This window comes from Schistocerca nitens, chromosome 12 (genome assembly GCF_023898315.1).
Source record: "Schistocerca nitens isolate TAMUIC-IGC-003100 chromosome 12, iqSchNite1.1, whole genome shotgun sequence".
In the NCBI taxonomy this organism is placed as follows: domain Eukaryota; kingdom Metazoa; phylum Arthropoda; class Insecta; order Orthoptera; family Acrididae; genus Schistocerca; species Schistocerca nitens.
Genome location: NC_064625.1, coordinates 110,567,874 through 110,581,368, shown reverse-complemented (window position 1 = coordinate 110,581,368; position 13,495 = coordinate 110,567,874). Strand labels below are relative to the sequence as shown.

Here is a 13,495-nt window from a genome sequence, read left to right as displayed (position 1 = left end):
TTCATCACATAAAGCTACTTCTTGAAACTTCAAGACAAGATTTCCAAGGGGTAGTTTGTGTTTATCTTCAAGCATCTGTTAGTTTAGTTTTTTCATCTTAGTGACGCTTGCCCATGTGTCAAAGAAACCTGTGACCATTTGTGCTGTGTCTTTTTTGCATGTGATGATCTTTTAGGTAAATATTATTTTGAAATAAAAATAAAACAAGTAAACTTTTCTTAGCAGTTTTATTTTTATATGAAAGCCTGTACTTTAATCTACTTTTCTGCATAATTCCCACCAATAATTGGCACATTTATGTTTGTTGTGAGTATTTGAAATGCCTCTTCCAACTAAGAATCCTGCGAACTGTGAAATGTGTGCTGGGATTCATTTTCTTAGTGCTAAAGATGTGAAAGTGGCTGAAATTCATCATCAGATCAGTGATGCGTATGGAGAAAACATTATGGTACAGGAATGGGTGAGAGCTGTCAAAGATGGCTGTACGAATGTAGATGATAGGGAACGGAGTGAGCAACTTCCAGTCATTACTAACAATTTGGAACAGAAAATTGATGAAAAAGTGAGAGAAAATAGATGCTTTACCATTCTGACGTTACGTGACGAGTTTTCTTAAGTATCAAAGAAATGTGCTTTATGCAGTTGCCCAATCAGGTGACAAATTTCTATGAGGACTGTATTCAAAAGATTGATGTACTACATGGCCAGTGTCTTAATATTTGAGGGAACTATGTAGAAAAGTAAATTCAAGTACAGGCTTTCATGTAAAAATAAAATTGCTAAGTAAAGTCTACTTGTTTTATTTTTATTTCAAAATGATACTTAAAAAAGACATCTTGTATATGTTCAATATCCCCTGTTATATCTGCCTGGTATGGGTCTCACACACTTAGACAGTAGTAGATTAGACTAGATTTAGTTCTAGGATAGGATACAGAAGGGTTTTGTTAGCAGCCTCCTCTGTAGACTGACTCCATTTTCCCAGAGTCCTACTAAAGAACTGAAGTCTGACACCTGATTTATCTACAACTATGTGATGGTTCGACTTCATCTCTCTATAAATTGTTACACCCAGGTATTTGTACAAGTTGACCAATTCCAACTGTCACTTGTTGATACTGCAGTGATAGAATACTATGTCTTTTTCATTTTGTGAAGTGCGCAGTTTGATATTTCTAAACATTTAAAGTAGTTACCAAATCTTTGGACTACACTGATGTCTTATCAAAATCTGACTGAATATTTGAGCAGTTTTTTCTTCAGACAGTACTTCATTCTCAATAAACGCACCATGTGTGAAAAGTCTGAGGTTGATATTGAAACTGACTGCACAGTCATTAATACACAACATGAACAGCAAGGGTCCCAACAGACTTAACTGGTGCAAACACCTGAATATATTGATAGCTATCCATCCAAAATAACATGCTGCATCCTTCTTACCAAGACAGCATACTACCAGTCCCAAATTTTGCTCGATATCCCATGAAATCATACTTTTTACAATAAGCATAGCTGTGGTACTCAGTCAAAAACTTTTCAGAAATCAAGAAATATTGCATCTACCTGACTGCCTCGATCCACAGCTTTCAGGATATCACATAAGAAAAGAGCAAGTCAGATTTCATATGATCGATTTTTTCGGAACTGATGCTGTATGGCACAGACAGGATCATTCTGTTTGATATAACTCATTACGTTTGAGCTCAGAATATGTTCTAAGTTTCTACAACAGGCACGGAAGGCGAGACTCACGGCTGTAGTGTGTCTACAGAGGGCTCCAGCTGCACAACGTCCGGAGCCGTAGTGGGTGCGACGACCTGCGGCTCGAGCGTCCTCGTGGGCTGCACAGCAGGTGTCTGTGACTGCTGGCTCATGGCCATGACCTGCACCTGCTGACCTCCCGGCAGGGTCGCCGTGGCGACCACGCCGGGACCGTCAGCCTCCGGAGCCGCTGTTGCCGTCGCCCGGAGGGAGTTCCTCAAGGCCTCTAGCTGGTCTGCGCCCAGCAGGCTGGGAGGAATTGTCTCCGTCACAATGTTCTGCACCACCTACACGTACACACACAAACATGCCATCTAGTATCACCTCCTGGTATGGTACAGAAAGGAACTCTCACATCCAAAGGCAATTACACTACTGGGCAACAGAGTGTAGCATCATGAAACATAATTTACAACAAAATTTAATTTATTGTGCATATACAGTATAGTAGGAGTACTAAGACTGATATCCTTGCCAGTGAGCTACCTAACAGCTAGCCTTAGCATCTAGAACTTTTAGCAGACTGTCCCATTTTCCAGTGGACATGGCATTGTCCTGTCACAGTACCCACATGTAAGCTATTCCCCCCTCCCCACCCCCTTCCAATTTTAAGTAAACTGACCATGTTGCTAAGGATGCTTGTCATATATCAAATTTGTGTGGTACATAAAAAATTAAGAAATAGTAGATGCCAGAGGTGAGAGGGTATTGTGTTCCCAATGCCAGGTGCTGGCCTTGGCCTATACGATGATGACAAATGCAATCTGGCAATACTGTTTCTCCGCAAAGCAGCCGCACACAGATACGTCCACTGTGATGCTGTCGCAGAACTGCGACTTGTCTGCAAAAGACTATGGGATGCCCTTCCTGATTGAGTGTCGGTGCACCTCTCTCTGCTGCTGCGTCAATCGAAGCTACAACAATGGTTGCTGTACTGACAATCTGTGGTGCTCCAGACTTCATCACACTGTCCATGTTAATACTGTAGTCTGATTAAAATAACTTGATAGTCGATGCCTGTCACTTGCTGCCACGTATGCTGCTAGCTACCACTGGTTTATAGGCAATACACAAACATGGCGGGTCATTTCACTAATGCTGTTAATGTGTAATATGGAGAAATGTTGAGGTGATCACTGTTAGAGATGCTCTGTGGAGAGCCGAATTTATGTGACCAGTGCCTCAACTGTGGGAGATGAAGTGTTTAGTAGCCCTGAATTTAAAATCATGTCCTAACCTAACCACAACCTCATGATGTGCAATGTATCTGAGAATATGGCTATCAAAAATCTGTTGCAGACAAAAAATTGTGATCACTTTGTTCATTGCATTTAATGTTAACCTCTACAAACAAACTCAAGACAGAAAATTTCAGTTTCTGCAATAAAAGCACACTGTAATTTCTTGCTGTCATTGGTTGCCCGAAACTATGATGACACTGGCTACACAATCTGCTGCGTTATCAACTGATGAGCAGTCCTGGTTGGCACTTGGGTGCAGATTATAAGACACAAGCAGATTCCAGACAAAAAATAAGAGCAAATAAAAAAGTTAATACAATGATGAAAATTACTAGAAAGGAATTAAAATTTAAAAAAAATTACATTTAAACCAATTGAATAAAACAATAATCAAACTCTTTTGATTATATTTAGAAAGAAAAAAAAAAGAAAGATTGGCACCTATGATCTTCCACACATCAGGTGTATAAGCTAACCATTATGCTATGCCATGACACTGCTGAAGGTCGTTATATTTATGACTCTAGTGATCCAGTCACAACAATTACCTGCAGGCTCCAAAAATTTGGCTTCACACAATGTCATGTGAAGCTTATCTAATGTAAGCTCATCTATTTTATTATAATAACTGTATATATGACACTGAATCATTTATTTTGTAGAAGGATCCAGTAGTGTTGAGTTAGTGCTGTCTGAAACGTGTATTTTTCTTGTGTGGGAGGGGGAGGGGTGGGGCTGTGGGTGGGGGCGAGAAGAGGGAGGTTGGTTATTACATGTGATGAAATATGAAATAAAAGGGCCAGACCCAGGATTTGGGATCCAAACTCACCAAGAAATACAAAGGAGCTGGAAGTGAAGTAATTGTTGTTGTAGTTTGGCAACAGTGAATGGTTCAGGCATGATGTTGAGTGCTCTGATTGGAGAAAACCAGCTACAATGCATAAAGTTCAACACTCAAGTAATTTTAATCAGCCTATAATCTTGCTGCAAACATCCTTGTTTCCCGACTTAAGTAATGCATGTGGCTGTAATAGCGTACGCAGTTGAGAAAATGACACATCTGTCCTCTCAGGTGCTAATTGTGTGGCAGTGTTGAGGTCTGTAGTGTTCAAGACATCGTCACACTGGCCTTGCGAATATTACTCTTGCTTCAAACAAGTCCATTTCCCGACCTGAATAATGTATACGGGTATACAATTGTGCATGGCCAAGCAAATGATATCTCTGTCCCCTCGGGTGCTAGCTGTGAGCGGCACTGAATTCCTGCATGGCATTTAGCACAGCTTTATTGAACTCATCACTTACATATTCACATAATAGTGACAGGGCACTGTCAAGTGCGAGCGGCAAGATTGTGAAACAATAAACTACCATCTCGATTGGCCACACTCCTGCCACAGTCTAATTGCAACACGTAGTGGTAGGCACTTACCCTCCTCGCATGAGGCATAATGCGACCTTCTCACAAACAAATGTCATTTATGAATGAGAAACCCAGTGCATACTCTTTCCTTATATCCAGAATATTCAATGATTTCACTTTGTTATAGGCATTATCTTGTGTGTAACCACACTAGAAAAGAGCTCTTACTCCACTGTGTGGAAATTTTGTCCAAGCCTTTCTGCATCTCATTACAATCACCTGATGCCAATAATTTTGTGTCGACAACAGCACTGTTAGCGAACAATCTGACTGTCTTGCTGACCCAATCTGATAAACTGTTTATGTCTACTGAAAATATTAGAGGTCCTATTAAGCTGCCTTGGGACAACTCTCGTTTCTGTAGGCCAGCACGAGTGCACGTTTGGAGTTTATGAATGCTCAACGGCGAGGTTATCAGTGCACTTCCTTTCAACCATTTGCACTTTACTACAACACACTATGTTCTGCACAGTGTAGTCACATTAAGGGGGGAAGCATTTCCGAAGTGGCTAAGCCTGGAAACTGTTCGCGTGATGCCGTGTTCAATATATACTGTGCATGGTAAAATGGCACTATCCGAAACTGGTGCCAAGCAAATGTGGTGCAGCATGAGCCATACACAGATGGCAGATGTGAACTATAGCTACACACATTTCCGTGTATTAATAAACTTGCAACTGTTGAGCAATTGGCCACCTAGATGGATTGAGGGCCTATCAACAGTGTCTTCTCAATGACTGATCAGCAAACATTGCTGCACATGGGGCCCACACCACCAGGCAGCTATTAGTGTGTTGGAGGGGGTTATGGGTTGGACTGGGTTGTTGGGGGGAAGAAACCAAACAGTGAGGTCATCGGTCTCATCGGATTAGGGGAGGATGGGGAAGGAAGTCGGCTGTGCCCTTTCACAGGAACCATCCCGGCATATGCCTGGAGCAATTTAGGGAAATCACGGAAGGGTTATGGTCTAGGGGATGTTATCATGGAATTTACTGGGTGATCTCATCATTCTGGAAGGCACAATGGATCAACACACGTATGCATCTATCCTCGGGAACCATGTCTACCCCAACATGCAGCTTGCTTTTCATCAGCACTACGGCATCTGAAAGCAGGACACTGCAACGCATCACACAGCTCACAGTGCGCAGTCTGATGAGCTGAAAGATGAGTTTACTGTACTCCCCTGGCCACTAAACTCCACAGATTTAAACCAAATCAAAAAGCTGTGGGACCACCTGAATCAAGTTGTTTGCATCATGGATCCTCACCTGAGAAACCTAGTGCAGATGGCCCCAGCACTGCAGTCGGTGTAGGACGACATCCCTGGCAGTACCTTCCAGAACCTCATCGATTTTCTTTCCGCATGTCTTGTGGTGGTCTGTGCTGCGGAAGATCGTTATTCAGGCTTTTGATAGGTGGTCACATAAATGTGACTGGCTGGTGTACTAGTCAAATGTTAATTGATCCAGTCGTGTGCCTACAAAAGTACTCCATATGATCTCACCATGAATAATAGATGATGATACGGTACAGTACGGAATGCCTTTCGGAAATCTAGGAAGGCAGAATCTGTGTGTTCACTTGCGTTTACCATTAGCAAGTAATCTACTACACTGAAACACACAGCTCTGATGATTGCTTGGGCCCTAGCTTGTTGCCTAATTTTTCACAAACAGCTACAATATCTTCATAATTCAAGGTGTTCCAAAAAGGACTTAAGACTTTAAAGATTCATATAAATTTATTGAAAGAAAATATAGAGTCGGGTTTAGTGTCATTTTGTAGGGAATCACATCACGTTTTAAACTAAAGGTGTTGTATGTGGCTTCTGTTGGTTATCCTGCGCACATCCCACAAAGTTAATTTCTTCCCAAACTCGCTGCAGCATTGCAGGTGTAACTTGCTCAGTGGTGGCATAAATTCTAGCTCTAAATTCAGGTAGAGAGGTACAAACATGATATCCTTGATGAATCCCCATAGAAAAAGATCGAGTCTGGGGAACGTGGGGGGCCATGCAATTGGCACATCACAGCCAATCCACTGACCTGGAAAGCGGTCACTGAGAAAATCCACGGACTTCAGCCAGGTAGTGGGGTGGTGCACCATCTTGCATGAAGTAAACATTTCTTACTTATTCATCCTCATCAATCTGTGGTATCAAAAATTGTTGTAACATATCCAGGTACACTATCCTGTGATGGTTGTGTCATGGGAAAAAAAGGGCCGTACACTTCCTTCTTGCTCAACGCAAAAAAAAAAAAAAAAACAGTTTGGGGCTATCAGGAACAAGTTGCAATGTTTGTTGTGAATTTTCACTGCCCCAAATCCTACAGTTGTATGTATTAACCTTGCCACTTGATTGAAATGTTGAATTGACAGAAAAGATGATTTTCTCCAAGAAATGTAGGGGTGTTGACGAAACGTCGTCTCACTCACTCAACGACATTGTCAGATGTGCTTGGATGACCTGACGATTTCCTGGGTCTTACCAAGCACCCTGTTTCTACAAAGCATGTATGCCACTCATAAATTGTAGGCCTACTTAGGAGGATGTTCAGCATACTTGGTAGAGGAATTACACTGACCTGTTGTCACTGACATCAATTCTTCAAACGAAAACACACAGCTAGCACACTTGGATCCAGTGAAGGCAGTCATCTTTAATGCAGCTGCCAATAGCACTCCTTATGGTTTGATTCAGCACTAGTGAGCTATGTGAGAGAACACTTGATGAATTTCCCTACAAATTGACACTACAATCTCCTCTGTAGGAACTCTGAATTAATTTATATGAATTTTCAAAGTTGTAAAGTTCTTTTTGAAACACCCTGTAGAACTTACAGCTATGGGACAGCTCTGAGTGAGGTACTGCTGGAGACAGTATGGGCAAATATGGCAGTGTTAGAGAGTGACAGGTTGCAGAGCTGACCTTGGTGTGCGAGTTGATGACGGTGGAGGTGCGGTCTCCTGGTGCGGCCTGCAGCAGCGTCGTCAGGTAGGTGAACGTGGTCAGGTAGGTCTTGGTGGCAAACACCAGGAACGGCAGCGGGACGTCCACCGGATCGGGCTTCGCTGTTGCCTGTGAACAGAACAGCCACACTCAAAACTTGACTCTCCATCCTGCTGAACCTGCAGCCACTGGATATCAAAACATAAATGCCATGGTACAAACATGTTACTCTAGCAACTTGTTTTTGGGCTTATATATAATGGACTGATATCCTTGGCACTGTCCTATCACAACAATCATACAGTGCCAGAAAAAAAAAACACAACATCCTCAGAGACAGTGCCCAGTGTCACCATGGTATAGGTTCTAGTGCTAGTTATTCATGTGCCATGGTCATTGGTGATCAGACGGTGCTCAGGAGGCCTGTCTGTACGCCCTCTGTTTTGACTCTTCAGGCAGTAACTGTGCTAAGGTGAACAGCGATTGCAATCTTTACTACGGGATACAACCGTACTCACTGACAAGTACATATTCATCTTGAAAAGCTTCAGCTATTTGAATAGGGTTGCATTGTGGGCTTGTGGGAAGCTGGATCGACAAATTGCTGCACATGTCGGACACAATGCTTTCAACAGCGGTCTGTGGAAAATTTCCAGAGCCATAGTAACAAAACACTTCAAGATTGACCCACTGAGCGAGCTGTGTCAGGGGCCACTGGGAACCACCTGCTTGCAGCAGGATTAAGACTACTTGTGTCTTTTCCAAGCTACCACTGACACCATGACACTACCAAGCATGGCTACTCCAGAGTTTTAAGAGAGCTGACTGGAGAGTGGAATAGAACCGTGTTGTCTTCAATGAAGAGAGTAGGTTCTGTCTGTATGCGAGTTCAGGTGTACATGTGTATGGAGCAGAGCTAGTGAGGTGCCTATTCCAGACTGCATTCACGCACACCACACTGCTCCTAGCCCAGGCTTTATGGGTCACCAGTTACAACTTGCGCTCACATATGGGGTTTCTGCAGGGTAAAGCAACAAGTGTCCACTACATTACACAGAATGTCATCCCCATGCTACTGCTATTTCTTTGACAGGAAGGTGATGTGTATTTTCAGCAGGACAGTGAACACCCACATATGGCTTGTACTATGACTGCCCTCGCCAGAAAGATCAACTGATATTTCGCCAATCAAACATGTACAGGACGTGATGAAGTGAGAACTTAGTCGTTCTCCAGAGCTTTCAAGAACCACTGCCAAAATGCAACAAAAGGCCCAAGATGCTTGGGATGGTCTATTGCAGGATTCCATTTGGCAACTTTACGATCATTTGCATGTGAGAATATGTGCCCATCTTGACACCAGAGGGAGATATACTGTGTATTGGGTTCCCTTTACTGTGACATGTGTTTCAGTCTGTCTGAATTTGTTATCATATACTCCTACAATGATGAACCTCACTTGTCAGTAAAATTACCTTGTCTTTGACTATTTTGCACTTTTCTTCCAGCAGAGTATTTGTTGATCTAAGACCATGGCAGAACTTCTTAAGCACATGAGAGAAAAAAATTAGTTATCCACAGGAGACAGAGACAAAGCACTAATACTGTGAAACACAGTGACTAGTTTTGCTGATGGCCACTGTTTGATGATGAACAGAGTCCACAAGTTTAATCACGAATGTCATATCTAGCCAGTCATTGGAGATAAGATCACGTAGAGCTACCAGACTTCGAGGATGTTGATTGCTACATTTCACCACTTCTTCCAGATCATCCCAGAAATTTTCTACCAGATTAGAATCAGGTGATTTTGGGGGCCAGTCGAGGTGCCACGAAGTTACCGAATGCTTGACAATCTAGGAACATGTATGTCAGCAGTCCAGTGAAAACAGCTATTGTCATCTTGGAAGACAGAATTGTGCACAGTATATTTATTGAGAAGAAGTAGAATCAGGGCAACACTTGGTCATTGCAGAAGTTGAAATAAACATTCTAAACTGTATCCACTATAAACAGAGTGAGTGGACTCACATTATGGGATGAAAAACACCCCAAAAATATCACAGAATAATTTCCGGCCTGAACAACACACACCACATCCTACAGGTCGAATGACTCACTGGATCATTCATGCACCTGACACCTGGTTTCACTTGAAAACAGGCATTATCATGACTTGTAAGGTCATGCAACGTGACTCCACACAGCTAATGCACTGTTCCATATTGTTTGGGCTATTTAAGATGTGCAGCAGCTGTACGTGCCATTGTGAGCAATGACCAGCGAAGAACCCAACTCCACATTTCCAATGCAAACAGCTCTTTTGCAATGTTCACTAAGAAACTCATTACAATGGACCCGGATTCAGTGTCAGCAGTAACTTCTGTCGTATTTGAAATCGATTCTAATTGAGAAAGTGTGACACTCATCTCCAATCCCTGTCGGTTAATATCTTTTTACGAGCTCTGTTCTTATGCCATGTTACATGCTGTGGGCAGTACACCATTCCTGGTAGACACAATGGACAATCCACTTTCATACTCCAAGAAATCAGGCAACTTTACTCAGGGTGTAGTCAGGATAGGAGCGGTGCCACTATTCGACGATGTTGGCACGAATGGGTGAACCGTGGCCTAACACAGTATCAAGAAGGAACAGGTCGACTAGGGAGATGACAGAACGTGAGGACCGAGCAGTTGTTAGAGAAGCACTCACGACCGCAGATTCCTTATTATCATCGATCCGACGTGCAAGTGGTGCTTCAGTGATCACAAAGACCGTTAAATAGGTGACTCACAGAAGGGGTGGATGAACTCACGGTGCCCCCTTCTCTGACTACCATTGGCCTCTGTACACCAGCAAGCACATTTGCAGAGATGTCTGGCACATTCGGCCTGGAATCTCATTGACAGCTCCTTTCTGGCATTCTGCACTTCTCCACATTGACCCATCTTACAATGCTCATTCCATACAATTTTCCCAGAAAAACACACCACTTCACTAGCGTGGGTTACAAAGTAGTGGTAGTGAATCACACAACCACTTTCTAGCAGTTTTGCACCAATCCACAGTGCTGCAAAGTGATGAGATGAGAGTGCTCTTTTAATGGGTGACTAATATTTTGTCTGGTGACATTAGCTCCAAACTGTGAACGGCTGCTCGGAGGGATGTGTGACATTGGTCTCGAAATTACTGAGGAAGTCCAGGATTACCAAACTATACGTAGTGACAAGAAAGCATGCAGAGTTAAGAAAAGGTATAAATCCACCATAATGTCCTCCATCTCCCCAGTACTGTGTTTAGGAGACAAAGTTTTACAAGTATCCAGTATATTGTCATGACACTAGACACTGTAGCTCTAAATTCCCCAATAACATTTGTGACTGCTGTTACAGCAACAGCCGGCCGAAGTGGCCGTGCGGTTAAAGGCGCTGCAGTCTGGAACCGCAAGACCGCTACGGTCGCAGGTTCGAATCCTGCCTCGGGCATGGATGTTTGTGATGTCCTTAGGTTAGTTAGGTTTATCTAGTTCTAAGTTCTAGGGGACTAATGACCTCAGCAGTTGAGTCCCATAGTGCTCAGAGCCATTTGAACCATTTGAACCATTTTGTTACAGCAACAGGAACTGATAAATAACCTTTGTTGGAAACAGTTTAAGGCCCAAACAGGTTGCCATTTGTAGTGGCAAGCTGGGAGGGGCACTAGAGGTGCCACAACTGTAAACTTTCTATATAGGGCATATCATAATTAGTAGCAGCTGCTTGGTGCAGCAATCTGAGAGTGGTGTGAGAGACCCCAGGTGCAAAATTTTTGTACAGTGCACATAACAACTAGTAGCAAAACCAGCCACGAATTGAAGAATATGAGCATAAAGGGGGAAGAGAGGCAGGTGACAATGACAGATTACTTGTATTGAACCAGTTTTGGTCAGAACTCAGTAAGTTTGGACTTTGTGGTCAGTAAACACAACACCACAACAGTCTAAGACATACAAGCTCTGACTCTTCAGGACAGATACAGAGGTATACAATTTTTGAGGCTTTCGTGATCACTTCTTGATGTGTTGCCTATTGTCACTCATCTCGGGATCTTTGGTTGATGGTCATCCACTGATTTTTCTGAAGCTTCACAGGCATTGTCAAAGACTCGCCCTCCACTGCCAGTGGCGGAGTGGTGTCGAGCCCGTGGTCAGAGGTTATAATGCGTACTTGTCACACCAATGACTGAGGGCCACTCCCCAGTCATTACTGCTGGAGTTCTCCCCTTTTTACCTCATTACCCAATCCTTGATACCTGTAGCACTGTAAACCAGGTTCCATTTATTTTAAGACTTTCCTCTTTCTTGTCAAAATTATTGTTATGCTAACAAATTCTGACGGTTTTCAGAACACAGCATCCACTACAGTTTCAACGAAAGGAAAGCCACAAGACAAATGGAGATTGGATTCCTCGACTCCAGATAATGAGCAGCAGGTCACAATATAACGAAAAGAGAACCATTGCAGTAATCGTGAGAGATAAACCATGAAATGTTAACACAGCAAGTTCATATAAGCCCCAATCACAGGCTCGGCTCAAGTCTGTCACAAGCAGTGGGGGAGCGGGACTAGGGTGAATCTGTGACAACGCCATCCATATTTGCTGACAGGTTGACAGAATGTCACAAAAACCAGATAAGATACTGACACGAGCGCCAACAGGCAACACGGTGGCTCCAGAAGTGTTCTAGTAATGTGGGGATCAAAAGATGTATTCATTGAAGATAAATGCGAAAATGAGCTCTGCAACTGAAGTGCTCCTATTATTTTGTCCAAACACAGTGTGGGAACCTGTCCTTCAGGGAACGGATCGAACAGTCCCGGACCTGTGACCAAAGAGAGTAGGAGTGCAAGTGCTCACCGTGACAGATGCCTCATCCACTGTGACCGGGGTCGGAACGGCCGTCGATGTCTCTGTCTGCTCGGTCGCCGTGGTGGTCGCGGTGGCGGGCAGCTGCGGTCTCTTGGTGGCAGGCAGGTAGAAGCGGTCAGTCACCACCTCGGTGGAGGTGACGACCTGTGTCGTCAACGAGGGGCTGCCGCGCTCGTCGGCCACGGTTCGCACGTACAAATATGTGGCCAGGTACGTCTTCACCACGTCCGTCATCGAAGGCTGGGTCGGCAGTGACGGTGCGGGCACACCCGGTGGTCCACCTGTCTCGGAGACCACTACGCGTGTCAGCAGGTCTCCGGCCGACAGCACCTGTACACACACCGGCGGCTGCACTGTAGACTGCAGGGTGAATTGTGTTAACAATTAGGAAACCTTAAGCATTTTAACGGGCACTGGTGCCATACACTGGCTATATACAGTTTTCTGCTCCTACCTTTGTACTGTGGTATTTTTTTCACCAGACTGTCCACATGTACACCATAACTGTGAGTAGTTATGTATGTGATTTTTTTATAATTTGATCTTGAATTAGGGAAGATCTTCGTGCAGGCATTGTAAATTCACTATTATAAAATACATACACAAATGCTTCCATTGATTACATAAAAATAAAGTAACATTTCTAGTTTGATGATTGTTCTCTCTTGAGTTATTACTGTTTTGGCTTCACTTATTTACAGAAACAGCCAACAACCTTGTGAAGTGGTAACGCTGATTCCCGACAGATCACCCAAAGATAAGTGCTGTTTGGCTTGGCTTGCACTTAGATGAGTAACTGTCCAGGTGTGCCAAGTACTATTGGCAAGCACGCTGCACTCAGCCTTGTGAGACCAAGTGGGGAGCTACTCGACTGGCAAGTAATGGCTCCACTCACCGAAAGTGACAAGAGCCGGGAGAGTGGTGTGCTGACTACGTGTGCCTCCATATCCGCATCCAGTCAAGCCTCTGCACTGTGGATGCTACATTGGTTGGTTGGTACCACTGGGCTTTCAGAGCATGTTCGGGTAGAGTATTTTCAGAAATACAATCTGACAATAAGTGAAGCCAAAACAGAAGTAATGGCAGTGAATAAGAGTGACCAGTGCAGCGCCCCTTTTTTCTATCCTGACTTCCGTATCTTGCATGAAAGTAGGAATGTTAATTTATATATACATTGACTGGTATTGAGGGGTTTTGTTTTAT

The 13,495-nt window shown here is 43.5% G+C and overlaps 1 protein-coding gene across 1 annotated transcript in view; it reads right to left on the bottom strand.

Annotated features, from left to right (window-relative positions):
• Window positions 1–13,495, bottom strand: part of LOC126214938 (uncharacterized) — a 204,651-nt gene that overhangs the window by 128,233 nt on the left and 62,923 nt on the right. The window contains exons 6-8 of the mRNA XM_049941576.1: window positions 12,281–12,622; window positions 7,361–7,510; window positions 1,756–2,051 (exon numbers count right to left, since the gene is read on the bottom strand). Of these exons, the coding sequence (XP_049797533.1) occupies window positions 1,756–2,051; window positions 7,361–7,510; window positions 12,281–12,622 (788 nt within the window). The remainder of the gene's footprint in view (window positions 1–1,755; window positions 2,052–7,360; window positions 7,511–12,280; window positions 12,623–13,495) is intronic.